The sequence below is a fragment of the Biomphalaria glabrata genome, chromosome 5, assembly GCF_947242115.1.
Source record: "Biomphalaria glabrata chromosome 5, xgBioGlab47.1, whole genome shotgun sequence".
Taxonomy (NCBI): domain Eukaryota; kingdom Metazoa; phylum Mollusca; class Gastropoda; family Planorbidae; genus Biomphalaria; species Biomphalaria glabrata.
Window position 1 is genome coordinate 24,148,470 of NC_074715.1, and position 27,330 is coordinate 24,175,799.

Below are 27,330 nucleotides of genomic sequence, written 5' to 3' on the forward strand. Positions count from 1 at the left end.
GTCCTGCGGGAGGTTTGGACTAGGAAGTAATTATCTTCAACTCTGAAGGAACATCCGAAATAAGTAAAACATTTTACAAACATTTTACAGATCATGGATGAGTGTATCTGTAACTTATTTCTACTAATTATGAGTTTGTGTTTTAATCAGAAAATGACAGAGAGGCATCCAAAATTTTGCTTTTTTTTTCGACTGTCATGAAAGAAACTCTAATGGGTACCTGACTTTAGTTGGGGTAAGTAAAGACGGTAGGTCGTTGTGCTGGCCACGTGACACCCTGCTCTAATAGGTCACCTGACTTGAGTTGGGGTAAGTAAAGACGGTAGGTCGTTGTGCTGGCCACGTGACACCCTGCTCTAAAGACGGTAGGTCGTTGTGCTGGCCTCATGAAACTATGCTCGTTAACCTTTGGCCTCAAACACCATCTGCCCTATAGATCGTAAGGTCTGATTAGTTCTGTAATAAGAGGCACTTGACTTACTTTTAATTACCAAACAGAACATCCATGCAGTTATAAGCTATTGCATTTGTATCAATATTCTTCAAAGGTTATCTTCTGAATACCGGGTATGTTTTAGATTAATTACACACACTAGCTCAACTTCAACGGGTAACAGCTAGGTGTTTGTGTGACTGTTTGAATAAGTCAACTATTACTCAGAGCTTCTCGAGATCTGAACTTTTCTCTTGCATTACTAGCTATAGGTACTGCAAACGTTGAATGGGCCATATATCCATTGATCTACAGGGAAGATGATGTTAAAGTCATAGGTTTCTTTGGCCATCTGTTAACAAACAATTGGCCTCACTAAACATTGGCGCACCTTTTTGTTGTAGATTGACTTATTATGGAACTATGAAGAGAAATAATGAAATGTGCCGGTGTATGATTCGTTGTTGTGTTTGAAGTGCTTTATACATTGTTTACACTTAATATTGCGTAGTGCGGTGTAGGTGGCTTTCACGTTATTGTTATTATGCTGGTGAAATATTACCATGTTTTCAAGCTTCGAAGTCTACTGTCCTGTACCAAAACAAAGGAAATGGTCATAACACAGCTTCTCTACGCCTTACTTGCTCACACTGAACAAGATATCTAGCTCGCGGTCAACGAATTTGCGTAGGCCTACGCTGTCACCTCTTTTGGTTTAACTTTATACCTCGGTAAAACGCCGGTAGAGCTTCTTCTAGTCCAGTGGTTCCCAAACTTTTTTGTGTTGTAGACCCCTTGCCATGTTTTCTGGTTTTCGGTAGACCCCCTGCTTAATTTGCACCTTTTTTCAAATTCATCAACATTTATGTTAAACTAATTTCTATCTGTAGTGAGTTGAAAAGTGAAAAATTAATTTAAAGCTACATACTAAGTTATAGAGATTTTTTTTTTAAACCAATTAATAATTAAAATAAAAATAGATATCTATTGGAATCACCAAACACACTGGAAATGTCTTTTTGCAGATTTATCATCCGTTGGTACGGATGTTATGTTTCAAATAGGAATTTGTTGTTCTATGAAGTAGCGCTTCAAACATTCAATATTAATTAATTAACAAATTTGCCTTAGGTTTAAGTATCATTAAAATTTTCTCAAAGAGCAGTTTTTCGTGTATTTCTTAATCATGTGTGGCTCAAATACTGAGTCTGCGAAGATGTTGTCACTACCAGGAGAAGGGGAGAAGCCAGTAAGCAGGAAGGGCTAATTAGCCTTGGTTGACTACCTAGCAGAATTCAAAAACTCTCCTGCCTTGCACTTAAACATGGGAAAGGTTTTGTGGGTCAACCCTGAGTAAAAATAAGGAGCCAGCGACCCTAATGCAGTTAGGAGCGCACATCAATACACCCTGTCAGAGCCTGCGACACTGCTGATCCCAAACTGTAGAGATGTCGTTTGTAAATAATTACATAATAAGCTTTTAATTTTATAACTCATGCCACCTATGTGTCTTTGAACTGTAGAGATGCTTAAAGCAATTCTTTTACTAATATCAGATGTAGCTTTATGTAAAACAGTTTTTACAACTACAACGGCTGGTAAAATAAATGTTTTACCATTAGTGTTTTACGTATTTGGTCATAAAAAGTAAAGTTCCTCTTTCAGACCGAGTGATGATGTTAAGATTATCTGTTTCTTTGGCCAACGGTTAACGAGCAGGGTGTCACGTGGCCAGCACAACGACCAACCGCCTTTACTCTTCCTAACTTAAGTTAGGTACCCATTAGAGTTGGATGGACCGGCACCTTCGACACGGAGGTCACGGGTGGGGAGCCCTAAAAAACATGACATTCAAAATTCACTGAGATTCGAACCCAGGACCCCAGGTTAGGATGCCAAGCGTTTAACTACTACCACCCTATTTTGATATAAGTAAACAGATATTGTAAGACGCCCACATACCATCATCTTCTCTATATGAAGTCGAAGACATATTTTGTGGGTCTATTCTGAACTTTATCTTTGAATGTTTGAAAGTTTTTCAAATCTTTTTATCACACCGACATTGTCTCAGATGATCCTCCAGTGTAATTAGTTTCATATCGGCATAAAAAAGGGGCAATTGGCATGTTTGATAAGGAAGGAATGAACAATTTTAACTAATCAGAGCGCTATACAGTTGACATTTCATTTAGCTCAGCATTCCTTACATGTAGACAAAAGGAACGGGATTGAAATAAGTCTTGAAAATAAATACAAGTTTTCATTTGGATAGCAGGATAAATATTTAAAGGATTAACTAAGTGTGAAGAATTATATTAATGTGATGTACACATTATATATTAGTGTGAAGAATTACATTAATGTGATGTGAAAATTAAAGTCATGACCTGCTTAAATGAAATCTATTATCGTAGACCCCCGTGGACATCTCATAGACCCCCAATTTGTTTATTCACTTTCATAGACCCCTTGGAAGTCTTCGTAGACCCCTGGGGGTCTATATAGACCACTTTGGGAATCACTGTTCTAGTCAGACAGTCACTCTTGGCAGGGCACGTATCCCGTATGAGGGACGAACATATGCCAAAGGCAATCTTTGTTAGTGAGCTGAAAGGTGGTTGGCGTAACAGAGATGCCCCACGGAAACTTTTCTTTAGAATACTAACGCAATGTTTTTAAGTCTCTTTGTTACAAAGTGAATGTACCCTATAATATAACGTAGGCTATAGATTTTGCGTCACTTGATGTTTCGTACTAAAACCATAATGAATTTATAAATTGCATTAGATGTCTGAACTTTACCATTTGAGAAGTTACATTGCAAAGACTTTCTTCCAAGCCAATATAGTACAATGTAGGCCTACAACGATACCACGTCACGTGAGCTGTTGTTTTTCGAGACTGTAGGATGGCTTAAAAGACTTTCTAATTGGTAGTCTTTACCCGATCGTTCATCTTATTTTATCTTATCTTATAGGCTGAGTATATTAGGCCTACAGACGTTACTTGAAAAAAGATGATTACTCCTACGCGTCGTGCATATTAACCAATGACATATAAAATTCTCATGCATATATTAACCAATGACCTATTAAATTCTGCTAAGTCAATGGTTTTCCTAGCTTTCTCAGGCTACCCATTCCATGCTCTAATATCACTGGGGAAGGAGCATTTGTACAAATTTGTCCTAGCATATGGAATGAGGGAATGTGCCTTTATCTTTGTGTCTTTCAGATTAAGAAGATAAAATTACAAAAAATATTCCCAAAATGACTCCTCAAGAAATTATTTAGCCGAGAGAGGCTCGGTGACTCGGTCACCTTCGATACATTATTAAACTTTACACAAAGCTCTTGAGGACAAGATGCCCATCATGTGGCATATTCTATAATTTGTGGCCCGGATTGTATAGAAATGCCCTGGCCGATTTTGACACCCAGTCCGCCCCTGCTGATTCTAGATTTAGATCATACAAAGAATCGGAATCTATATAAGAGATATAAGATTAGATCTAGATCTATACATAGATCCGTCGAAGGAATCGAAGTGTAAGGCCTACACATCTACATTTGTAACATCAGCAGTCTACAATCGATATTAATTTAAAACTAGGATTTTTTTCCGACTTCACAATCACTAGATCTAGATCTCATACAAATACAATGATAACATCTAGATCTACATACTGATGATACTAACATTACCACAGCAACTCAGATTCTAAATCCAGAATAGATCAAGATTATTCTAGATCTAGACGTCTTATACTTTGTTACCTAGGTCTACCCTCTAGACTAGAGTGTCACTAGAATCTAGTCTAGATTCTAGATCTATAAATCTATATTTACTATATTAACTATAATACTATATTACTATATTAATATTACTATATAATATTACTATATTTAGTATTTTAGATTTAGATCTAGATCTCTACATCTATAATAGATTTAGAAATTTAGATCTATATTATAGTATATATATAAATAATAAAGTATATAGTAATAGTCTTGTAGTAGAGGCTAGTTAGTTAGGAGTAGTAGCTAGATCTAGACTCTAGCGTAGAGCTAATCAGATAATGATCTGACTAACAAAGACACTGCTGCACTTTTTAAAATGAAAATCTAATAATAATAATATACCCAATAGATCTGTCTATAATAATACTAGACTAGTAGTAGTACTTTTTTTTACTAGAATACTAGTAGGCCTATTTCTTTATTATAGTTTATATTAATGAATAGCATAGTAATAATAAAAGTCAGTAAATAAAGTAGACTAGACTAGAGATCTAGCTCAGTAGACTCTAGACTTTAGTGACTATTTTTGTACCTTGAACTTCCCGAAAGTAAAATTATAAATTTAAATTTATACTAATATTTAATCTAATCTTATTTTAAATACAGTTTTTATACTTATACAGTCACCGAGTCATTAGATAGAGTTCAAGCGACAGAGACAATGAATAGCAAAATAACACTAACAGGGCCGGACTAGAGCTAAGCATAGGCAAACTAGGGCTTCCAATTAGTTGGGGCCTCACTTAGAAAGAAATAGCGAAACTTGTCCTCATGCACTCATGTTATTGTTGTAGAAAGTACACTAGTGTCACTAGGTTTTTAATCAATTGTGTGATTTTAGTTTTTTTTTCTGTTTATTTCTTATTTATCTATTTCATTCATTTGGAGCCACCAAATTTAATTTGCCTAGGGCCTTCAATTATCCAAGCATGGCCTTGACACAATACTCAATACATGATTGTAACTAGATCTATCTCTAGTTCTAGTCATTGACATCATAGTCTAGATTTATTCTACATCATGGCACAGGCAATACACTCTGAAAGTAGATCAGATGGATGGCATATATATTCGAATATTCACATTTGACTAGAGTAACACCTTTAGTAAAATCACTAAATTTAGAAAGCCTTCAGGACAGAAGGCTCAAAAGTAAAGTAGCAATCATACATAAAACACTGAACCATAATCTTCAAATACAAAAACAAAATTTAATAAAATACTCTGAAAGACACAAAGATAAAGGCACATACCTCGTCCCATATGCTAGGACAAATTTGTACAAATACTCCTTCTTCCCTAGTGCTATTAGAGCATGGAATGGGTTGCCTGAGCTAGCCAGGAAAACCAGTGACTTGGCAGAATTTAAGTCATTGGTTAATATGCATGACTAAATGCATGACGCGTAGGACGTAATCATCTTCTTTTTTGAAGTAACGTCTGTATTATATAAGATAAGATAAGATAAGATGACAATGCTAGTGCTGGGCTTTAAGTCTTTAATGCATGTTTATTTTTAATTTAAAAATGGAATTTTCCCAGATAAACAAAATTGTGTATGTGGACTGAGTTGCTAGATGAAAACTAACTTAAATTTTACATGAATTTTGATATTATATAAACTAAAATATAATATTTTATTTTATAACAAAGTAAATTGGCTACAAAAATGTTGAATCCAATTAGACTAATCAAAATAAAATAACTAATTTCTAATCATGCCATAACACTAGTTAAGTGACTTTAGGTATGGTTTTTACAGTGTATCTTAAAATGCTAAAAATATGCTTTAGTACAGTATCAATGCAATAATTTTGTTCAGTACACTGTCTATCTTTGATATATATATTATATATTAGTCCTAAAAATATCTTAATTTAAGTTTCCGATTATGCTGACTTTCAGATTACCGAAGTTTAGATTCTTGGACTCCACTGTATCATTAAACTGTAGAAAGAGGATAAAGTGTAAATAAAAAAGTATAGAAAAAAAATGAAATAATTGAACTAAGGCTTAAGTTTATCAACTTTTCTCTTGGTCATCGTTTAAATTTCCAGACAATGTCAAGCAGCCATGATTCAGTCAAGTCACAGACTGTCGCCTGCGCTGTCAAATTTTCTGAACTCTGTGGGCTATTAGAAAAGATACAAAAAACTCAAGGGAATGATAAGAAAAGAAAAGTGCTTCAGGATTTCATTGAGAAATGGAGAGCATGCCACAATCAACTGCACACAAATAACTCCAGCATTGTAGGTAGTTTAATAGCTAGCAATTTAGGGATGCTGTATTAGCAGAGATATTATGTGATCTTTTGGTTCTATTGATTTATATATTGTGTCAAATCTACATCTTTTATTCGAAAATCTTTTTATGCATATTACTCCATCTGCTATTGAAGATTTTCATACTTAAGTTAATCCCAGTAATCAACTATTTGTTTATATTTTGACTGTAAGATCCACTTTAGATGCTTTTATCCTTAAAATTCTGTACGAGGAAAAGATGAGAAAGAAAAGAGTCCTTTGGAGAAATGTGCTGGTGATATAATGGAACCTAGAGAAAAACATTTAAGAAATTAAAAAAGAATGATTAGCATAGATTTTGAAATTGAACAAACTAATTTCAAGGATGCTATATTTCAAGTTCACTGTTGCTGTTACTTTGTGGTCTAAGTGGAACAGCTTGAAAATTTCATATCCAGTATCTTTTTTTTAAAATACAAAGCATCTTCTTCTTCTTCTTCTAGCCAGCTTTTTGCTGCTGAGCTGTCAGCTCTTTTGCAGACTGTGCCAAGGAAAAATAGTGTGCTGTTTTCTTCAGTTGTTCAGCACTGCCGTACAGGGTGCTGGTTATGTTGGGCTGTAGTGGTAGTAGGGTCTGCCTAAGGTAGATTAGCAAGGGGCATTCAAAAAGGATATGATTTACGGTTTCATGAGGGTGGGCACAGTGTCTACAAATGGGGAGTTGTGTGGAATTTATTTTATTGAGATGGCAATTTAACAGAGGTGTGTGTCCTGTCCTTAGTTGGTCTTTGCAGGGGAGGAAGTTAATACTGTCCAGTTTGTTAGGCATGTTCATTTCTTTGTACACGGCTCTGCCTGTGTTTCCTGTTGCCCATTGGTTGAGCCACTCCTCTTTGTGGTTGTTGATTAACATTGACCTTAGGGTGAGGTAATTAACAGGTCTATCTGGTTGTTCCATAGATGATCCTGCCTTTGAAAGCTTATCTGCCCTTTCATTTCCCATGACGCCAATGTGTCCAGGGATCCACTGTAGTTGATGTTTAATTTTGTCATCAGTGTTGTCAACTCTCTTGGGCTTTTTGAGGTGCTGCTGTTAAGGGCTTGAAGAGTGGATTGGGAGTCTGTAAAGACAACAATATTTGATGGTAATTGTATCCCTTCATATAATTTGGTTTCAACTGTCTGCAAAGCTATGGTGATTGCCTCAATTTCGGCTTGAAAGTTTGAGCAGTAGTCGCCACAGGGTGCACTTATTTCAAAGTGTTTATTTTTGGGGAACACCAGGAAGGCACCAAGACCAGCATTGATGGTGGCTTTGAAGGCTGATCTGTCGGTGTATATATGGATGGCTGTTTTTGGATAGCTTTCAATTGTTTCAAGGGTGCCTACTTTGAGCTCCAGTGGATTGATTCTTTTGTTAGAGTGTTATTTATTAAATGTGTTTTAATGGTTGGTTGTTTGTAGTTAAGTCCAGGAGTTATGTTTGAGAATCTGGTAATTTTTTTCTCTGTTATTGGGTAGATGGTGTTTTAGGGCTAGTTCGTCAGTAAGTTGGATCAGAGTTCTTTGCTTTTTTTTGGTTGTTTTTCCTATTTCTCTGTGTTAGTAATTTATTTGGATGATCGTCCTCCAACCTTCTGTATCTCTCAATAGCTTCTAATGCTGCTCTGTTTCGCCTTAACTTAGGAGGTTCAATATTGGAGTCTATTTCACAGGCTGCTGTGGGAGTAGTTCTCATACCTCCACTAATTAGACGCAAGGCTTGGTTTTGGATTGTGTCTAAAGATGAATGATAGGTTTTGTTGGCGGCTACTTGTATGGAGTGACAGTTATCGATGACAGATCTGACGTATCCAGTGTATAACTGTCTTAAGGTTTTCTTTTCAGCTCACTTGGATGTTCCTGCTAGGTGTTTTATTATGTTTAATCTTTGTGATGCCTTTTCTTTTAAATCTGCCATAAAGTGTTTTAGAGACAGTCTTTGGTCTAATTTTACACCAAGATATGTTGGATTTTCTTCTTTATTTATTTGCTGTGAGTCTATTTTTAGGATGTAGTTTCTTTTTGCTATTTTGTTGCTGTGGCTAAAGATTGAGTAAACTGACTTATCTTTGTTTATTTCCATTTTCCATAAAAGCATCACAATACTTCCATTTGCTATACACCAAATTCATATTTATGAAAATCCCCTTTTGGTTTTAAATGTACTTGTCAAGGTGTAAATGTCAAAAAATTGTTTTCACTTTGTTATCTGAATTTTTCCAACAAAAATTTAATGGTTAATTTTAGTCATTGATTGACACATACACAATAAGTAATTAAATTGTAGCTTTCAGTGTGGAATCTTAGTTTAGCTTTTTTTGACTTGAAATTGATCAAATATTTCTTTCTTAAACAAGATAAGTTTTTAAACTTATTTTTCAGAATGACTCATTTCACCCTGCTATGAGGTTGTTACTTCCCCATCTTGAGAGAGAAAGAGTTGCTTATGGCATTAAAGAGGTAGGCAAAAAAAATCCTAATTCTTCTTTCTTATTGTTACGAATCTCACTATCCAGGCTCTCTGCAAACTGCACCATACACCACCAACTTAAAGAACTTGACAAGTCAGGGCTCCAAAATAACGTAAAGGTTTAATGTCCATAAATAACAGCCAATACTGTACAATTGGCAGCACGTAGAACAGTACAAATAGCTCTGCGATAACAAATATCTCTCCGATAACACCGTTCCGCCGTATCAAGTCTTGCACTGGTCTCTTCGTCTTGTTCCGGGCTTGCACTGGGTTCAACAGTTCAGGACTGACTTCACACACTAGGCTCGTTGTGTCGGACTCGATCACAGACCAAGATCAAGACGCCAGCCGTCTCAACTGTACTTGATAGTACTCCGCACTGAACCGTCGTAATGCTCCGTACAGGACCACACCGTTGAACTGTGCTGTAGTCGACCGTGTTCTGAACTCCTGTCGTAAACCCGCTTTCTGAACCTTGCTGTATTGAGCCCCTTTTCTCGACCGTCTTGACTGCGCAACCTCCGCTCTTATATAGGGTCCCTACTGGCCTTCTCGAACCGGACAGAACGCCCCTCGACGTTTCTAGGTGGTTAGATGACTATAACTCTCGTGACGCTCCTGAGCTCTGTTCACATCGGCGATCCTTCCCGAACTGTCCTGTTGACCCTCGACTCGGCTGACAGTCGTAACTCGTCACGCTTGACCGCTCGTCTAGCGCTGGCCTGGGGCGATTTGCGTCGGCTGACTACACTTACACCACTACCCCCATCTGTGCCACCACCAGGTTTATAACACTGCCCCCTCCTTAGATCTGTCCGTCCCGGACAGAATCAACATCATGACATTGGCTGTAAAGTTTCATCGCTGCAGGTGGGGGTCGATCAGTGGCAGTTGGCTTGCCTCTTGAGCTTGATGGAGCCATCCATGTTGCAGTCAGCAATGGTCGCTTCCTTCTCCTCCAATTGGCCTTCACCTGGTTGCATAGACGTCGTGCTTTCATTGCCATCCACGTTGAATTCAGAAAACGTTTTCTTCTTCTCCTCCAGTTAGCCTTCATCTGGTTGCATCGATGTCGTTGTCGCATCGTCATCCATGTTGCACTCAACAAAAATAGCCTTCTTCTTCTTCTCCGCCAGTTGGTCTTCATGTGGCTGCAGTTATTTCTTGGTAGCATCACCATGAACGATGGACTACGCAAACGCCGCCTTCTTCTTTTCCTCCAGTTGATCGTCCTCTTGTTGCAGTGACGTTGTGGTTGCATCGCTCTCTTGTCGGTCGGTACTGAGGACATCCACTTGACACATGGAGAGGTATAGGATGTAAGGGCAGGGATTACCAAGATTGTTGACCAAAGAGGTGGTTTCATAGGGCTTTGCTTAGAAGGACTGGGATGGGCTTCAAATTCACAGGACAGGGAATTGTGGGACAGGTCATCATCGTCAGCCTTGTCTGGAGGGCATGCTTGTGGGGCAGGTTGGTAACACTCCTCGTGCAAAGGTCCCTCGTCTTCGGCTTCAGGCTCCATTCGGCTTTCTTCACCACCATCAGGGCCTCTCTCTCTCGTCTCAGTATCGGGCCAATCGCCTGTTGGTTTCAGACCCGGTCGATGACTTTCATCGTGCGAATGTCCATCAACTTCAACGTCAAGCTTCCTTGGATTCTCTTCACCACCTTCAGGACTTTCCTCTCCAGTCTTGGCAGCTGGACCAACGGCTGTTGGGTACGGACCTGGCTGGTATCTCTTAGCTTGCAAATGTCCCTCAACAGCTTCGTCAGATTTCATTGGGTTCTTATGGTCACCATCAGGGCTTCTCTCGCTGGTCTTAGAATCTGGGCAAGCGTCAGTAGGGTCCCACCTTCGTACGCCACTTGCAACTTGCAAACGTTCCTCAGCAAAATGCTTGGACGCGGAGCAAACATTCACTTGATATGCCTTGCTGTTTGAGGTGCTCATATCAGGTACAGCTGCATCACAAGCTTCGTTCGAACTATGGGCAGCTTCCATTGTCTCTTCATCTGTCTCTTTCGGCTCCACAGGTCTGTACTCCCTGTTTTCAGATTGACAGGCAGCACCACATTCATCAGCATTGCCGTTGTCACTGCATATTTCTTCAAAGCTTTGGGTGGCTAGTAGTTCATTGTTTAACGATGGCGCAGCTCCTTTATCTTTCAAGTCTCTTTGGTCGTACAGGGTTTCTTCCACCACGTCCATCGTTTTCACCACGGGGCTCGTCACTTCCTTCACTGAGGTATACATCTTTTCAAGCTTGGTACAGATCTCTTCGTTGGACTTTTTCAGTGTCACACTCATAGCCCGAATGAACTCTCCAAAATCTGGTGCGACTTCAAACAGATACGTGTCTGGATCTTCCTCTTCTTCAACTATACATTCTCGGAGGCGTGCTTGTAAGGTTTCTTTATTTCCGCTCGTTTTCAGATCTCGATCACGGAGTTCTTCCTTCAGTTCTCTAAATTCAAGTTCGTACAGCAGTTTCAGACGAGCCATAGTAGATCCGATCCAATCCGATTCCGATCCGATCCCACTTCTGACACCAGTGTTACGAATCTCACTATCCAGGCTCTCTGCAAACTGCACCATACACCACCAACTTAAAGAACTTGACAAGTCAGGGCTCCAAAATAACGTAAAGGTTTAATGTCCATAAATAACAGCCAATACTGTACAATTGGCAGCACGTAGAACAGTACAAATAGCTCTGCGATAACAAATATCTCTCCGATAACACCGTTCCGCCGTATCAAGTCTTGCACTGGTCTCTTCGTCTTGTTCCGGGCTTGCACTGGGTTCAACAGTTCAGGACTGACTTCACACACTAGGCTCGTTGTGTCGGACTCGATCACAGACCAAGATCAAGACGCCAGCCGTCTCAACTGTACTTGATAGTACTCCGCACTGAACCGTCGTAATGCTCCGTACAGGACCACACCGTTGAACTGTGCTGTAGTCGACCGTGTTCTGAACTCCTGTCGTAAACCCGCTTTCTGAACCTTGCTGTATTGAGCCCCTTTTCTCGACCGTCTTGACTGCGCAACCTCCGCTCTTATATAGGGTCCCTACTGGCCTTCTCGAACCGGACAGAACGCCCCTCGACGTTTCTAGGTGGTTAGATGACTATAACTCTCGTGACGCTCCTGAGCTCTGTTCACATCGGCGATCCTTCCCGAACTGTCCTGTTGACCCTCGACTCGGCTGACAGTCGTAACTCGTCACGCTTGACCGCTCGTCTAGCGCTGGCCTGGGGCGATTTGCGTCGGCTGACTACACTTACACCACTACCCCCATCTGTGCCACCACCAGGTTTATAACATTATTTTAAATAGATTGTCTGAAAAATTTAGTTATTCTACTCAATTTTTAATACATTAAAAATAAAGTTGAGTCCATTGGCTGTCTATTCTTATAAAGTTTAATTGTTTCTATGGCACACACAAGATTTTCTGTTGTTAATAACACAGCAATCAATCACCTTCATTGGTTCCTAACATAAGTTGGGCATCATCCAGAGGAAGGAGACACCTTCACCTATCCCTTAGTCTGTTTGATCTTCCTCCATTCCTCTTTAGAATTAAGTAGATTATCCTAAAGTGACAGACCTGTCCACTCTTTTATGCTGTCTTCCCATTGCTTTTTTTGTCTGCCTCTTCTTTTTCCTGGTACTGTACCCCGAAGGAAGGTCTTTGTGAGCCCTGAGAACTTTGTGATATGGTCATAGCATTTAAGTTTGCATTTTTAACAGTAGTTAGCAGGTCATTGTGGGGTTGAATAGCTGTATTAATCCTATTTCCAATCTCTTCATTTGTGATTTGGTCTTTGTGAGGGATTTTACAATCATTATTAATCTTATTTAAATTCTCTGAGTTTTGTCAACTAAGTTTTTTCCACAGTGAATTGTGTTTATATTTTTTATATTAAATGTGTTTGTTTTCAAATGGATTAATTCTACAACTTTAATGAACTTTGCTATCAAATTTATGCTAATGTTTTTGTCTCCTCACATGAAGTATGTGTGTGTATGCTTTCAAAGCCAACATGAATAGATGAAACTATAATTACACGTTATAGACATCCTACTTGACAATACAATAGATATTTATATATCTATAGATCAAGAAGCAATAGATACCAACTAATGCATATGTAATCATCTTGTGTGATATATTTACATCTATAGATCAAATCGAATAGTTTGATGCTGACCATACATCTGAGGTTCTGAGGAACTAATACATTCTATAGATTTAAGAGTCCTAGGAGCATTTGTATTTATACTTTGTGGTATTTAAAATATGTAAGAAGACTCTTTTTCTACATATCCTAGCATACGTTAGCCAAGCTCCTTATTGAACTACTGTGCCTGGGTCAAGATAGTCCAGATGCTCAAAGACTTCTAAATTACAAGGCTCCCAAAACAGCACAAGCAGTAAGATACAAAAACATTTTATTCAAATGTAGCTTATAATATTTAGTTTCAAATATATACACACCCTCCAATTTATGTACTTTCTCATTACAGCAAGCTGGAGACTTTGCTAATGTTGCATACTTTGTTCTCAAAAATCGCTGCCCCAATAAAGGAAGTCTAAGTATTTCTGATGTCAACAGAGACTTAGATGCTATTGCTAGTGGAAATGCTGCCAAAGCTAAAGAAACTGTGCGCAAGCACCTGATGCATCTATTAACATCCCTCAATGCCACAGAAATTAAATGGCTTATACACATGATCTTGAAAGAGCTAAAGATAGGGTTGAGTCAAGCATCTGTGCTGAATGTCTTCCATCCAGATGCAGAGGAGCTTTACAATGTTAACAACAGTTTGGAAAAGGTTAAAATATGTTTTCATTATAACACAGTTCATTCACTGTAATTCAAAGAAAAAGTTTTCAGAATCAAACAAAATATTTGGATTTTATGTAATATCAAATCTACTGACACTTTAGGTTTGTGTTCAACTTCATGATATCAAGACAAGAGCTTATGAAATTGGAATTGAAGTCTTCTCTCCATTTACACCAATGTTAGGAGAAAGAGCGTCTCCAGATAAGGTAAGGCTGTGTGCCTTGAATGTTCTTTTAAGTGACTGTCAGAATAATAAAAAAAAAATAACTAGTTTATAAAAAAAGCAGTTGAAAATTTCTCTAAAAGTTTCTAGCACATTTCTTTTTCAATTACAAGGTGAATGTTTTTAGATGACTCTTGCAGGTAGAAAAACTGATGGATAATAAACCTTATCTGATAGAGACCAAGTTTGATGGGGAGAGAGTTTTACTGCACAAACATGGAGATGAATACAAGTTTTTCTCTAGAAGGTTTATAAATTTCTTTTCAGACCTATGCATTATATCACCCCAGATTTATATCCTTAATCTTCATTGTTCCAATAAAATTTGCTTTTATCATTGATCTCCAAGAGTTTAAACTCTTTTGCTAAGCAATGGACTTTTAAGTCTTGAAAAAGAAACCTTAGTTTTCAAAAAATAATAAATCATAAAATAAAAATTAATATAAAAACCTGTACCATATACATTTTTCATTGTGCAACATTTTCCCAGTGGTATGGAGTACACCCAGGTGTTTGGCTCCAATCCATATGAAGGGACATTGACCCCATACATTTCAAGGTGCTTCAAGTCTAATGTCCAGAAGTGTATTTTAGATGGTGAAATGATGGGCTATCATGCAGCTACAAAAACATTTGGTAAGTTGACCACAGCATAAAAAAAAGTTTTTTAATATGATATTTAAAGCAGCAGTTAATTGAATGATTCTTATCTCAGGACATCATAATGCATGAGATACTAAGTTGAACTGAAATGATTTCATTGGTCTTTATGCAGAAAATCACTTGATGAAAACATTATGGAAATAACTAAAAAAAATTGTATTAATGATTGGACCAATTGTGACACTTTCTAAATATAAAAAAAAAGTAAAGTTCCCTTTTCAGACCTTGTGTTCTATAGGGCAGATGATGTAAAGGTCATCTGTTTCTGTGGCCTACAGTTAACAAGGGTGTCATGTGGCCAGCACAATGACCAACCGCCTTTACTTTTCCCCAACTAATGCCAGGTACCCATTAGAACTGGGTGGACTCATAAATCCCAAAATTAAAAATCCAAGTCTTCACTAGGATTTGAACCTGGGACCCCGGTTCGGAAGCCAAGGGATTTATCGCTCAGCCACTGCATTTCCTCAATTTATAATTATAGTTCAATTATATTAGCCATTTAGTTCACTGGTTGTAATAATTTTGTTTTCAAAACAAAGCTTTTATTTACTTGTTATTATTTTGATGCATTAAAACCAATTGCTGTTGTGTTAACACTCAAAGTACTCTAGTACTAAAAAAAGGCTTATTTTTGAGTCAGACATTTTTGAAAATACAAATGAAAAATTCTAGCAGACTTTGTATCAGTCATGTTGTTCATTTTTAGCATTATCTTTAACAAAGTAGAGTTTTTAATAACAGACTTACTTATTTTTTTATTGGAATGATATTTTTTCTAAGAATGCTAAAACATTTATTTTATATTCTTTTTTTTTTTCAGGAACCAAAGGGGAACAGTTTGACATTAAATCAAGAGATGTTTTGGAAAGAACTGGTTACCAACCTTGTGTGCAGGTTTGTATATTATTTAACCTTTCCAGTCGAATGTCCCACTAAGCTGGACATTCTGTTTTTCCCTGTCTGGTCGATGTGTTCCACCCAGTCAGCCATAATAATTAGGACCGAATTTAAGTCGAATGTCCAACTTTTTGTTCCACTTGATAATTTTGAAAGCCAATAATTAAAAAAAAGTAAATATAATGGATTGATCGAAATCGTTTTTCACAGCATCAGAAGCAGGGCTAGGGGCAGATGGTCATCATTAGACCACAACCAGGGACTAAAAAGACAGCATTTCATAGCTGACTTTCCAAATAAAAAGACCAAAGACTGCAGTGTGTTTGCAGTGACAGAAAAACACCTAGAGGTCTGCGTAAGACACTATTCATTTGTGAAACTTGCTCTCAATAAGTCAATTACTCAAACGTAACCCTGGAGTGCACTCTAGTGAATGCTTCAAAAAGTACCTTACTGTCATGTATCAGTTTTAGAACCCCTGTAATATTTGGTGACTAGTAGTCACTGAACTATTCCGTGCTAACTGCACGAGATTTTTCTCCTGGTCGGGGACTGACCACGAGGTGGACACCTCAGTTAAGTGTAGACTCCCGTAGAGAGAGGAGTGCTATGGATATTTTTGACAGCAGAGTTATGTATAAGTATTGAAGTATTGAAGTTATTATAATTGATTTGTGTTCAGAATATGTTTCTCTGGACATATAATTTGTGATGGCTGAAGTCGCCAATATCTTTTGTGAATTATATTATTGTGTGCTACAAGAGCGTTTATTAATGATTCTAAATGTTGTGGTCGGAGAGTTCAGTGTGATAGTGTTCTCACGCACCTGCAATCTAGTGCGTGTGAGAAAGTATTTAGGTAACAAGTCAGAGAACGTTATAGTAGTACCAGAAGAGGTATCTACAACACACAGAGACATTCGCGTCATCACGCCTACAACAAGAACCAGGCTGTGACACTTACATAATACATTTTCAAAATTAAACATTTAAACATCAAGTTTGGAACAATTTTTCATTGTTATAAATAAATTATTACATAAAAATCAACTGGATTTATTTTTTATGTGATTTTTCTCTTTTTTTTTTATAAATAATATAAATTTGCTTTTCATTCAGACCTGGCTGCCAACAGCTTAAGAAATTGTAAAGATCATTAAGAATTAACAGTCTTATCTAAGAATGATTTCATCTCTAATAGCAAAAATGGCGCATACAAAATTAGAAACAATTTTTATGTAATTTTTTTTGTTTTGGCCACTTTTATTCTCTTTCTCTTCAGCATTGCTCCTGTAGAGAATTCAGTCTCTTGTAATGTGACAGTAGGTAGCACTCAAATTGTGTACAATTTATCTGGTGGACCTAACGATTTTTAGATCATGGAGATACAGATCTATTTTCGGTAGATGCTGCCTATATTTCTGAAACATTTTGCTACATGGCTTGAACTTATCTCTTTTGCACTGAATCTATCTGTCTGCCTTTACTTCCATACATACATAGTTTCAATTAATCTAGGTTTTCGATGTGCTTTTGCTGAATGACAAAGTCTTGACCAATACCCCATTGAGAGAAAGGCTTAGTCTCATTGATGATGTCTTCACTCCCGTAGAAGGAAGAATTGTGAAATCTGTTTACAAAGAGGCTCTTACAAGGTAAGACAAACATGTTTCTTTGTTTAGAGTTGAAGGATTAATTAATTACATCTTTTCATTATATAAATTCATTGTAACTAGTATTCTTTTTTTTTAATTTATACTTTTACAATGTTGCCCTCCCACCTTTTTTTTCTCTCATTTTTTTTTTAATGCTTCTAAATAATTTCTGAACTCACCAAGTAAGAATTTTTTAAATTTAATTTTAAGTGTATTCATTCTTTTCTGTTGTACCCTAATTAAAATTTCAAATTTTTGTTGTTACTTTTTGATTATGCAGAGATAATAATACTCTTACTAAGAAATGAAAAGCATTTCTTTTGCATTTTTTCTAATGAGTATATAATAATCTACAGCATTGCTTGAATTGAAGAACAATATGCATACTGGCTAGTCTATTTCTGACAATGAGTCTATTTCCACAAGGGTTAGACAAAGGAAGGAATGTTATAAAAATAGAATGCTAATAATAGGAAAAACTTCATAAATAAAATTGATCATTTCATGAGCTAATACTTCTTACAGATCAATTCATGAACTAATACTTCTTACAGATCAACTCGTGAACTAATACTTCTTACAGATCAATTCATGAGCTAATACTTCTTACAGATCAATTCATGAACTAATACTTCTTACAGAACAATTCATGAACTAATACTTCTTACAGATCAATTCATGAACTAATACTTCTTACAGATCAACTCATGAACTAATACGTCTTACAGATCAACTCATGAACTAATACTTCTTACAGATCAACTCATGAACTTGTTTTATTTCTTTTCCAAATGGAGACAAGATTGTGCCGATGCCTTAAATGAAGCCATAGACAACAAAGAGGAGGGCATTATGGTGAAACTTGCAGACAGTGTCTACAAACCAAATACTAGAAAAGGTTTGTGCTCACAATGCCATAGATTCAACGTAGTCTCACCCCCTGCCCAACTATATGCTGCATACTCTTATACATCTGACAGGTGGATGGTTCAAAATCAAGCCTGAATACATTGGTGGTCTGATGGATGAACTTGACCTTCTAGTTGTGGGTGGATACTTTGGTGTTGGAGAGAGGGGTGGGATGGTCTCTCATTTCTTGTGTGCTGTGGCTGAGCCAGTGTCTGATGGAGAGATGCCAACAATATTTTTCTCTTTTTGTAAGGTAAGATTGTATAATGAAATATCTTTATAAAGAATTAAAATTTTAACAATTTCAACAATATTTTAAGAATTATTTTGTGAATCAAATGTATATTTTATGTTGGTGTCTGTTATCCATGGTATCTATTTTTTCTTTTATAACGTTTCCATGTGAGACATTAAAATCTATATTATAATCCTAAAAAATATTTCTCTCAAAGGCTTTCAGTCAAATTTTATGATTTTATCCAGATCTGAAAAATTAATAGCAACTATATTTTCAGTCCTAATGCATTTGTACAGTTGCAATATTGAAGTATTTCTTTATGCACTGTATTTCTAGGTTGGGTCTGGCTACAGTAAGAAGCAATTGAAAACTTTTAATGAGCTACTGTCAGAACACTGGCAGGTATACAACAAATCCAAACCTCCTAAGCATTTAGAACTGGCCAGTGGGTTTAAAGAAAAGCCTGATGTTTGGTTACCACCTGACAAATCTAAAATACTGCAGGTAAATTCTGTTATAAACATAACAATTGATAAAAATTTGAAGAAGTATCACACACATCATGGTTAGGTGAAAGCAATACAATTTTATTTTTCACAAAGCTCCATCTGTCTTGGTGGATTCTTTTAACTTTTATTTCTCCCACTTCCCATTCTCGGATCAAGTTGATATTTTGCACAATTATTCATTATAAAAAGTATGACCAATTAGCTCATCAATTATTGGTAATTAATTTATTTTGTTTTATAAAGATGAGATTACCTCGAAATATTAAGAGATATGGCAGCGATGGAATGGTGCTTTCCCTTCACTTTATATAAGCTTTGTTGTTGTTTTTTTAACTATTTTTTTTATATCTGTCTTGTTTTTTAGCAGCCCCCAAAAGGGAAAAGACGCTATTATTTTTATGTGTCCTGTCTGTCCGTCCGTCCCGTTTAGATCTCGTAAACTAGAAAAGATAGCAAAAATCACTTATTAGATGCAAGCAGTTTTTTCATAAAAATACACCACTTTTACAACTATTCACTATTAATAGTAACAAACTTTTGAGGCTCTTTATTAGGGGAGACGACCATATTTTTAACACATTTATGCAGATTTTTTGTCAAAATTTTTTTTTATATTTGTACTATATTTACATACAAAAAAATGTTTATTTTTTTTTTAAAGAGAAAAAATCTATTTAGTATGCATATAAGTCAGACATAATTTAAAACAACAATTAAAAGTAGTTTGTTTTTCATATTATCGCGTGAACTGCAGTGCTGCGGTTACCATAGTACACCTAACCAAAGAAAAAAACATTTTTTTTTACGGAAATGTTTTATTCTTGAGGAATAAGAGATTGGCCCTTTACAAAACAATTAGATCAATTAGATATTCATTATAAGACATCAGTTAGGCCAGGTTCACATCTAACTTCACATTCACTTTCACCTATCCTTTGGTCTGCTGTACTACTGGGGCTCCACATGAGATCTGTTGTTAAACCTTTTTTTTTCTCCATTATTTTCTGTCATTTGTCTTTGATAGAATTTCATTCTGATAATATTGAAACCTGCCTTTTAACCTGCCTGGGTGGACCAATTCTGGACCCGATTTTCAGTTTGTGTTTCCACATAAACTGTCTTTGTAACCTTTATTATATAACTTTATTATGTTGTGCATTAAAGTTTTTTTTTTTTTTAATTATTTGTTATTCATTGTAATTAGGAGCTAGTACATAAGTGGTTAGGTAATGGTCAAAGCATTGGACTGTTAAAGTCAAAAGTTTTGGATGTGAATCATGACTTTGTCTACTGAACTTTAATTGGTACATTCATTGTTAGGCAGTGTGGAGACTGTCTGCCATTGTGCTTGCCACAGAAAACTCTGTTGGCTACTGAAACTGTTTAACTTGACTTCAATTGTGCTACTATATAGTTAAGTTTTAGTTATTTCATTTAAAGTGTTATATAGTTCAGTTTAAATTATTTCAAATGTGCTGCTATATTTAGTAGGAATCTTTAAGAAGAGATTTAGTTCTGAAAAAAAAATCTATTGTTTTAAACAAGATCAAGGCCACAGAAATTATAGAAAGTGATCGTTTTAAAACTGGATGCACACTGCGTTTTCCTAGAGTAGAGGTCATCAGAGATGACAAGCCTTGGTTTCAGTGTATGACAACATCTGAACTTGAGGACTTACGACAGGTATAACAATCGACTCCTTAACTAATTTAAGTTTCATTCTTTCTAATTGTCAACTCTGTAGGTTTACTTTAGTGCAGATCTTCAGTCCAAACTTTTATGTTCACAGTGTGTCAATACTTCAACAGTTGTTGTTTTTTTTATTCACATTTGTCTGCTCCTCAATGTAGGAATCTTAACTTTGCATTTTAAATGGTTCATTAATGTAAACAACACACAAAAATGAACTGTCTTAATTAGAAAAAGAAAAGTCATTATGAGAGGAACATTTGTATGTTGTAGATCAAGACAAAACTTCATAACAAAGTCATTTGGCGTTTATTTAATGTACAATCAGTATTTGAGAAATCAAGATGTCAAAATGTATTTTTTTAAATTCTATAGTTCTATAATTAGTAGAATTTTTAAAAATAAGTATAAGAATAGTATACAGTAAATTATTTCTAATTTCAGAAATCTGGTGGTAAATTGGCTGGAACTAAATATGAAATGGGAGCTCTAGATGAACCAATCAAGAAAAAGAGAAAAGTAGTCAGCCATAGCGTGCGTCCAACACTTATGGCTCAGTTTAAAGGAGCTGACATATCCAATATCAAGCAGGTTCTACATAAATTTTAAAACATTTTTAAAGATAAAAAAAAATTAATTTGAAGTTATCAACTTAATACCTGTACTGCTGTAGAGTGAGTTTCACTTGATTTGTGTTAAATTAAATAAGTTAAATGATAGACCAAAGTAATTTTTTAAGTCTTTTAAATACAAAGATGACATCAGGTTTATTGCTAGCCTTGAAGTTTTCTACTTTAATTGTTTCTTTTGAATGTTTTGTTAAGATTGGTCAAGTTCTAGTGGGAAAGGAATTCTGTGTGATTGACGGACCCAGCAATTTCCCAAAACAAGAATTGGAGACCAATATTGTACAACTTGGTGGAACTGTAGTCCAAAATCCTGGTAAAGTTCTAGTTTCTGTTTTATCTGGGATTTAGTGTTTAAACCCTTTTAGTGTTTATCATTATTAAGTGTGAATTTTGGTTTGAATATGTAGATGTACTCAAAGTAAAATGAATATAATCATTTTGTTTCTTAAAGAGTTGGAGACATTTTTCTTTAGCTTCTTATTTCTAACTTGTGCATATTTCAGATGCTAACACTCTGTGTGTCATTGCTGATAAAGTGGCAGTCAAGGTGAAAAATCTCATCAAAACAAATAAATACAACATTGTAAAAGTTGCATGGCTTATCAAAGTAATTGAGACCAAATCATGGGTAGATTGGTGGGTTTCTCATTTGAATTTTTATTTCACCTGATTTTCTCAATGTTTATAAATATAGTTCAGTCCCAAATTCTTAGCATTAGTCAGAAATTTCTAATCAATTAGATTCATCTCACATGTGATAATAGATGAAAGATTTGTACACTTACATTCTTTTTTCTTGTGTAAACTAACATTTTAATATTAATATTAATAATTACATAATGGGTTACTGAAAGTAAATTACTTTTTTAAAACTAAGGTCACCAAATGATATGATACACATGACTCAAATCACTAAGAAATTAATGGAACAAAATTATGATTGCTATGGAGACAGTTATACAGTGGATGTGAATGAAGAAGCACTGAGACATATCTTTCAAGGAATGGTAGGGATTACATTTTCTAATTCATATATTTGCTTAGGCTTTTAGATTCACATACTTTATGGTTTACTTACTAGGGTTTAGATCCTAAGTAATAAAGATAAATTTAGTTCAAAGCAAAATAATTGGGAAATGGGAAAAAAAGTGTTGCCAGTATTATATTTTTAGCTTTTACTAGTCGTATATGACCCGCAGCCTGTGGGCCTTATTTTGGGTATTACTGATCTAGTGGATAGAATTTAGATCTATGTCAAACTTGGAGAATATTCCCTTCACATTTTTTTTATTTTGCCAAGAAATAAAAGTAGAGAGTGAAAATGGGTTTTCTCATTCAGCCGACATATTCATATTTAATATAAAATACTGTGAAAACGGGTTTACCTGATTTATTAAAAAGTTTTGTTCTTTAATAGAGATCCAATAAGGTACTTTTTGGTATATATTTATATGGCCCTCCTGTTGTGGGATGGACATTAAACATTCACTATGGTCTTCACCATGATCTTAGGAATATTTATGCCAAGTTTTATCGAGATTGGTCTAACAGTTTTGATTTTATTTGGGGCATACATATATAAGCTTTACTTTCTGCTTTATATATTAGATAGCTTGAAGCATTTTTAACTTTCATCTCTATTACATTTATTCAACTTTTTAAAGTTATTGTTGTGCAATTGCAAATTTAAAAAATCATAGCATTGCTTTTTTAACATTCTTTTTCTTGGAAAAATTTTAATTTTTCAAGCTTTATAATTGGCATATCTCAACCTAAAACTCAAATGATCTAACCCAATGTAATGATGCATACTTTTTGTCCTTTAATAAACAGTAAATTTTTCTTGCAGGACCAAAACCTAGATGTTGTTAATATTACCATTTATGGAAAGTGTCATAGGCTAATACTTGTTGGTTTCCTTTTGAAATGTCAAGCAACTAGAAGAACAATGAGAACTTAGAGGCATACTTAAATCTTACATTCAACAAACTCCAATTCTAGGCAAACATTTTAGGCAAATATTTAAGCAAAAAAAAATGTATTTAAGATTTTGCTGAAGAAGGAAATTCAGTCTTAAGATTTGGATGTGTAGCCTCAGTAATATATGTATACTGTTGAAGTTGTCTTACCTTCATAGATCCAATTAGATGCTGTTTTGAACAGTAGCTAATGAGCCAGAATATTTCTTTCCTGGTAGATTTTTGTTTCAATTAGCTTTTACCTCTGGATATGTTCAAAAACAATTTCAGGGTGAAGATATCCCAGGAGTCTCACAAGATGACATCCGTGAAATTGAAGAAGAATACTTCCCATATGATTCACCTTTTGGTTTATTTAGGTCCTGCAAGTGAGTTTTTTTTTTTCTATCTTCTTTGACTGACAATCTTCTTCTTCTAATTTTATCAGGTAAATAATTATATTGTTAAAAAAATGAATTAGGAGTTTGCATTTGCCATTTCCTAGAGTGTATATTGATAACAAACTAGTGCTGAGTGATCCAGGGACTGCAATACCAAACTGTTCACTGGACTTGTTGGAATTAGAATTGCGGTTCTTTGGTGCAGAAACTTCTGACCAATTAGACTCATCTATCTCGCATGTGATTGTAGATGAAAGGTTTGTACATTCTATTATTTTTCTGTGTAAACTAACATAGATGTTGATAAACATCTTTTTAGGGTACCAAGTACCCTTTGAAGACTTTTTATTTTCAAGGACATAATTCCTTCAACCATTAACATATTTTTTTTTCTTCTGAAATATTTGTCTCCCAAAATTAGCAAAAATTATCACTTCCATAAGCTAATCCACATTGAGACATATAATGAATTATATAATGTATAAAAATCTATGGCTAGTTCTTTTTCAAGAAACAATGAATGTGTCCAGATCTCTTCAAGCTCATTCAAATCTTTGTCTCATAAAGTAATTATGTGTCCACATCCCTCTCATGACCTGGTCAGTAGGATCCAAGGAAATGATAGCTATTAGTTTTGAAACCAAATCAGTTGCAGTAGTTTTTAGAAGAAATAACGTAAATGGTAGTCTCAGCTTATGGAAGCAGAAGTGGTGAGAAGAACAGCTCTTTAATCCTAGATGAATAGCTTTAATAAGCTGATGAGCTCAAATGGCCCAGATCCTCTTGTTGAGGCCACGTTTTATCGACTTCTATGCTGTTTGTTATACTATTATAAAGACGTTTTCTAATGACGCCTACTGCATTGAATGTTATAAAATTGTTTGGGCTTGGTCTCTCCTTCTTATGAAAGAATTAAAATAAATCTTTGTCTGTTTGTTTTCTTTTTTGATGCAAACTAATCTAAATTTTCCAGTGACTTAATGAGACTGCATTCTCTGAAGGAAAAGAGACGCACCAATGATAGAAAGTATCACATTATGACAGAGAAATGGATCAAGGCTTGCATTGAGAATGGAGACCTGTGTCCTGAAAGGACATATGAACTCTGATATCAACATTCATGTTATTTCTTAGAAAGCTTATATCAACTCACTCTGACTGTCTTGTACAATTTTTGTCTGTGTTATTTCTCCATCTTCCCATTCCCAGTTGAAACTGTGCACAATTATTCATTGCTGATGACAACACAAATCAATAAAAAAAAAATTAACAGAGTAGTTAATTATTGGTAATTAATTTTTTTGTTTAGTGTCCTTCAAGGAAAAGAACTGGTAATTGACAGATGTAGCGGTATAAGTTGAATTAGTCTCCTTAATACACTGTATAGAAAATTAGGTCGTCGCTTAAGAGTTTGAAACTAACAATAGATAACTAACTTTAAAACCTATTTTCATAAACACTTCTCTGGCACAGTAGTTACTGTATTGGCTTGAGGAGTCTTTAGCCCTCCAATTCGAATTGTTGTTCAACTTTTTTTATATCAATTGCTTTTAAAAAGCTATCTCAGAAACATTCACCCAGATACCTCTTCTTTCCCCTCCCTCTCTTTGTCTGGTCCAGACAAGCAATTTTACCATAGGTCATTGAGCAAGCTAAAAGCATGAAATTGCCCTAAACAAAAGCATTTGGTAAAAATATCTCTAATCACACAAATTTGTTATTGTTATTCTATATCTATTACAAATTAATTGATACTATTACACTAAATATAAGCTTTGTTTTGTTTTGTTTTTTTTAGATTTTTCTTGTTTTGTGATAACTTCAGTATTTTACATTTTTTAAAAATATACATTGTGACTTCAAAGAACTTGAGAGTGTAAACAAAACAGTCATTCATTCTGTAAGCTTGTTTCTGATGGCTAGTCCTAAATATTTGTAATTCATATTTTTAATGATTGTCTTTTTCTGTTAGAAAAATATTAAACTACAAAACAATAATGCAATAATTGCTGTATATATGCTTTATTGTTAATATTTATTGAAATATATGTACATTTTGAAAGATCAATACTAATAAACAAACTTATCAAAATAATTTGTTTGTTTTTGCTCTGGTTCATGTTAAAGTGGAATTCTATTTTCAAGAGATGACAACATATTTAATTGTTGAGTTGAAATATATGTGAAACTTTTTAGAGCTGACAATTGTTGTTGTTTTTTAAGGCTGACTCTGAAAGTGAACCTATATAAGACAGCAATGAGCATGTGTAGTTTGATAGCGTCATTGAATATAATAAGAAATAGAAATCAAAAATACAATTTAAATTTAATAATCTTTTTTTTTTTCTTGCTTAAATGTGTTTGTTTATATTAACAACTGCTTTCTATGTTTTAAGGCATTATCATCCACATTATAGGGTGAGTAGACTCAGTTTTTACCTACATAAGTGAAGCTGTTTATCTGACAGATGTCACTACTGTTTTTTTTTTTAAAGGTGTTTGCTAACCTTGATGTCATTTATTCCATTTGTTTTTTGAGATGTACTTTTTGCTATTCATTAGAGTTGTCATCTATATAGAACTGATGAGCCCTTCTCTACTGATTCTCAATTCATATAATGTTGGGAACAAACAAGGAACATGAAGAGGATATAAAATAACACCAACATTATCTTATCTTATAAAATACAGATGTTACTTCAAAAAAGAAGATGATTATGTCCTATGCATGTTCCTAGGTCAATCTAGTCATGCATATTAACCAATGACTTGAATTCTGCCAAGTCATTAGTTTTCCTGGCTGACTCAGGCAACCCATTCCATGCTGCAGCATTTGTAGAAATTTGTCCTAGCATATGGAACAAGGAATGTGCCTTCATCTTTATATTTCTGAGTATTTTATTAGGTTTTGTATTTGAAAAATATGGTTCAGTGTTTTATGTATGATTGCTACTTTACTTTACTGAAGGGTTTCTAAATTAAGTGACTTAACTAAGGGTGTTATTCTAGTCAAATGTGAATATTTGTTTGTTATGAATCTCACTGCTCTATTTTGTGTCTGTTCCAGTTTCTTAATGTTTTCTTGAGTTGAAGAGTCCCAAACAGAGAATGCATATTCTATTATTGGTATAACATAACACTGATAACATTTTAGGTTTAGGTTCTAATTTGATTTGTAGAAATTTCTTTTAATAAACCTTTATGCTTTGTTTGATTTTTTAATAGCTTCATCAATATGGGAATCCATGACAGTTTTTCATTTATAAAAAACACTTAGGTATTTTGCGTTTTTAGTCTGTGTTACTGGCTTACCATGAGTAAGATAAGTGGAATTTGTTTTAGTTTTTTTGTTACTCTTAATAACTGACATTTTTCTGGGTGGAAAGACATGCTCCAATTTGATTCCCATTTCTGTAATACATCTAATATTCTCTTTGTAAAATTTCTTTATCTTGTGTTGTTTTTATTGTTCTATATATTATGCAATCATCTGCAAATATCTGACTTTTGTTCCTGAACTAATGCAATTAGATATATCATTTATGTAAATTAAAAATAGTAGACCTAATTCTGTTCCTTGGGGTATATCTGAGTTTACTGTTATTGGTGTTGATTTAGAGCCATTTATTATTACAGTTTGTTCTCTCCCTATCAGAAAATCTTTAATCCACTGATGCAATGAACCATCAATGCCAAAATATTTT

At 35.0% G+C, this 27,330-nt stretch overlaps 1 protein-coding gene across 2 annotated transcripts; it reads left to right on the forward strand.

The window, feature by feature from the left end:
* The first annotated feature begins 3,789 nt into the window (after positions 1-3,789).
* On the forward strand, positions 3,790-25,718 carry LOC106063468 (DNA ligase 4-like). Of its 2 annotated transcripts, none has more exons than XM_056030040.1 (21): positions 3,790-3,984; positions 6,294-6,485; positions 8,904-8,981; positions 13,335-13,436; positions 13,530-13,838; positions 13,954-14,058; positions 14,216-14,322; positions 14,566-14,711; positions 15,562-15,635; positions 17,157-17,293; positions 18,091-18,191; positions 18,274-18,455; positions 18,777-18,944; positions 20,495-20,632; positions 21,083-21,229; positions 21,463-21,580; positions 21,771-21,903; positions 22,145-22,274; positions 23,517-23,614; positions 23,731-23,883; positions 24,600-25,718. In XM_056030040.1, the coding sequence occupies exons 2-21, from the start codon at positions 6,297-6,299 to the stop codon at positions 24,733-24,735; spliced, it is 2,751 nt and encodes a 916-aa protein (XP_055886015.1). In that variant the 5' UTR covers positions 3,790-3,984; positions 6,294-6,296; the 3' UTR covers positions 24,736-25,718. The 2 variants fall into 2 exon arrangements, with proteins under 2 accessions (XP_055886015.1, XP_013077300.2); XM_013221846.2 differs by lacking the exon at positions 3,790-3,984 and adding an exon at positions 4,052-4,216.
* The last annotated feature ends 1,612 nt before the right edge of the window (positions 25,719-27,330 follow it).

Coding starts and splice junctions, on each gene's coding strand:
- LOC106063468 (XM_056030040.1), top strand. CDS start 6,297: ATGTCAAGCAGCCATGATTCAGTCAAGTCACAGACTGTCGCCTGCGCT. Junction 14,059..14,215: donor AAAGAGCGTCTCCAGATAAG/GTAAGGCTGTGT, acceptor TGACTCTTGCAG/GTAGAAAAACTGATGGATAA. Junction 14,323..14,565: donor TACAAGTTTTTCTCTAGAAG/GTTTATAAATTT, acceptor ACATTTTCCCAG/TGGTATGGAGTACACCCAGG.